This window comes from Branchiostoma floridae, chromosome 10 (assembly GCF_000003815.2).
Source record: "Branchiostoma floridae strain S238N-H82 chromosome 10, Bfl_VNyyK, whole genome shotgun sequence".
Taxonomy (NCBI): Eukaryota; Metazoa; Chordata; class Leptocardii; order Amphioxiformes; family Branchiostomatidae; genus Branchiostoma; species Branchiostoma floridae.
The window spans coordinates 3,454,832-3,456,861 of NC_049988.1; the positions used below are offsets into that span (position 1 = coordinate 3,454,832).

A 2,030-nucleotide genomic window follows, 5' to 3' on the forward strand; every position below is an offset into this window, starting at 1 on the left:
TGTGTGTCTGTAAGTCAGAGGAATTTACCAACAGAATCAGCTAGGTCATGCAAATTTGATGAATTATTAGATGTAGCCAATATATGACTGCAGGAAACATGTACATGTAGATAGGGCCAGATATGAGTCAAACAATGGACCAAAGTTCCTTTTCCCACAACAAAAGGAACTAAATATGAACTGGCCCTGATTTTACTTACGTATCTAATATGTAAAGGAAATACTGAACTTAAATGACCTTTGGGAACATGCAAACTTGTCTATAATGCATATGTCATGGCAACGGCATCGAAATATGGCTGTTGTTCAACGATAGTCCGTGTCCAGTTCCTGTCTCATCAGCTTCAGCTCCTGCATCAGGTACAGGGTCACATTCTCCTCATCATCCAGCTTCTCCATCATCTTGTGTTCTTCTCCAGCCAGATCATCTTCCATACTCACAGTAGGGTGGACTCTAACCTTCATACGCTCCTTCTTCCCAACAAAATCTCCCAACTGTTCAATGAAGAAGTCGACGATCTCGTGGTCGTTGGAGCGTAGATTGTTGGCGTACTTGACGGACTGGAAGCTCTCGGTGATGATGGCGATGGGGAAGTTGAGGAAGACCATGTTCATCAGGACCATGTACACTGTGAATAGGATTGGACCCCAAAAGCTGTAGGAAAAAAGGAAATATGTGCTCTGTTAAAGGAAATATTTTGGTAAAGGTCCCATTTTTTTAGGGAGGGGGGCATACATGTAGGTGCATAAATCAAAGGGTGTATTAAAGGCAAAGTGTAATGCAATTTATATTACAGTATATATATATATACATATGGTGTATGTCCTAGTAGACATTTGGATTTACGGCAATCTCAGATTGTCCTACATGTAGGACAGACTGGAATCAGAATCTTCTCTACGACATATTGGAATTTGTCTTAAGACTATTTGCAATTGCACTTTAATTATAATTACAGAATCTGGTTGGGTTAGGAGAAGAACGTTAAGTCTAACTACACCCAAGTAGAACTACCGATTATTTGATTTGATTTATTCGGCCATATAGAGAGAAATACAGTCAGGGCTACCCAATTAGCCAGAGGCTATTATCAAGGGCTAGCCCTGCTGGGAACAATTAATACAATATTACATATATAGCATAACACATCTATTGATACATGAGGTTTGCTAGGTCTAAGATGAATCAACGTAAAATAAAGATTTAAGTATGTCTTAGGACAAACTGCTTGTAGAACTGCGGATTGTCCTTGGATATATCCTGATATGATTACAGTCTTTCCTAGGAACGGCTCCGTCCGTTGACACTCTGCAGTAACTGTTGACTTGTTAAATAAACTCATCTCTACAGTGACATATACATTTTAGGACTTGGTTGTTCCACCTACCTGTTGCCCTGGAAGGACTGGAAGTCGAACATCCCCAAACCAACATTCCAGAGGGTCATTCCGACTGCGTAGACGGAGCGGAAGTCACCAGTGGAGGCACCAAGAAGGAGGAAACCAGCGTGGATAAACGCCATGAACAGTATACTCCACATGGCGGCGACACCAACAAGGGCAAACGCCGACTCGCGAAGGGTGTCCCCGAAAAGTGACAACCGTTTGTTGAAACGCAGCAGTCGGATGAGCTTAGCGAACGTCAGGGCAGACAGGATGGACAGAACATAGCCGTAGGCGGCATCCCACATCGCAGGCTCACTGCAACAGAAGGAACATTGGAAGTATTACATCAAGGAAAAATAGATAAAGTACTAATTTGTGCTGCTTTAAAAAATTGTAAAATTACTAAATGATCTCACGTTGTGTTATATAAAAGTTCCCACAAAAGCAAAATAAAGTTCCAGGCAATGCGGCAGAGGGAGAACAGATAGGAGAGCAAAATCTAAAAGGATCATTTTAAAATGGCATACTTCATCAAATAAAGTGCCTGAAACAGAATCCACTTTTTACTCATCAATATCAAATCCACCTAAGTCAACTCAGCACCAGATGTGCCGGCCCTGCTTGGTCCACCTGGACTCAGGGTCG

General features: G+C 41.9%; 1 protein-coding gene across 1 annotated transcript in view; it reads right to left on the bottom strand.

Moving 5' to 3' along the window:
* Window positions 1-304: 304 nt before the first annotated feature.
* The window catches only part of LOC118424255 (polycystic kidney disease protein 1-like 2), a 44,769-nt gene continuing 43,043 nt past the window's right edge, over window positions 305-2,030 (bottom strand). The window contains exons 38-39 of the mRNA XM_035832798.1: window positions 1,389-1,700; window positions 305-655 (exon numbers count right to left, since the gene is read on the bottom strand). Coding sequence (XP_035688691.1) covers window positions 307-655; window positions 1,389-1,700 — 661 coding nt within the window. The 3' untranslated portion in view covers window positions 305-306. The remainder of the gene's footprint in view (window positions 656-1,388; window positions 1,701-2,030) is intronic.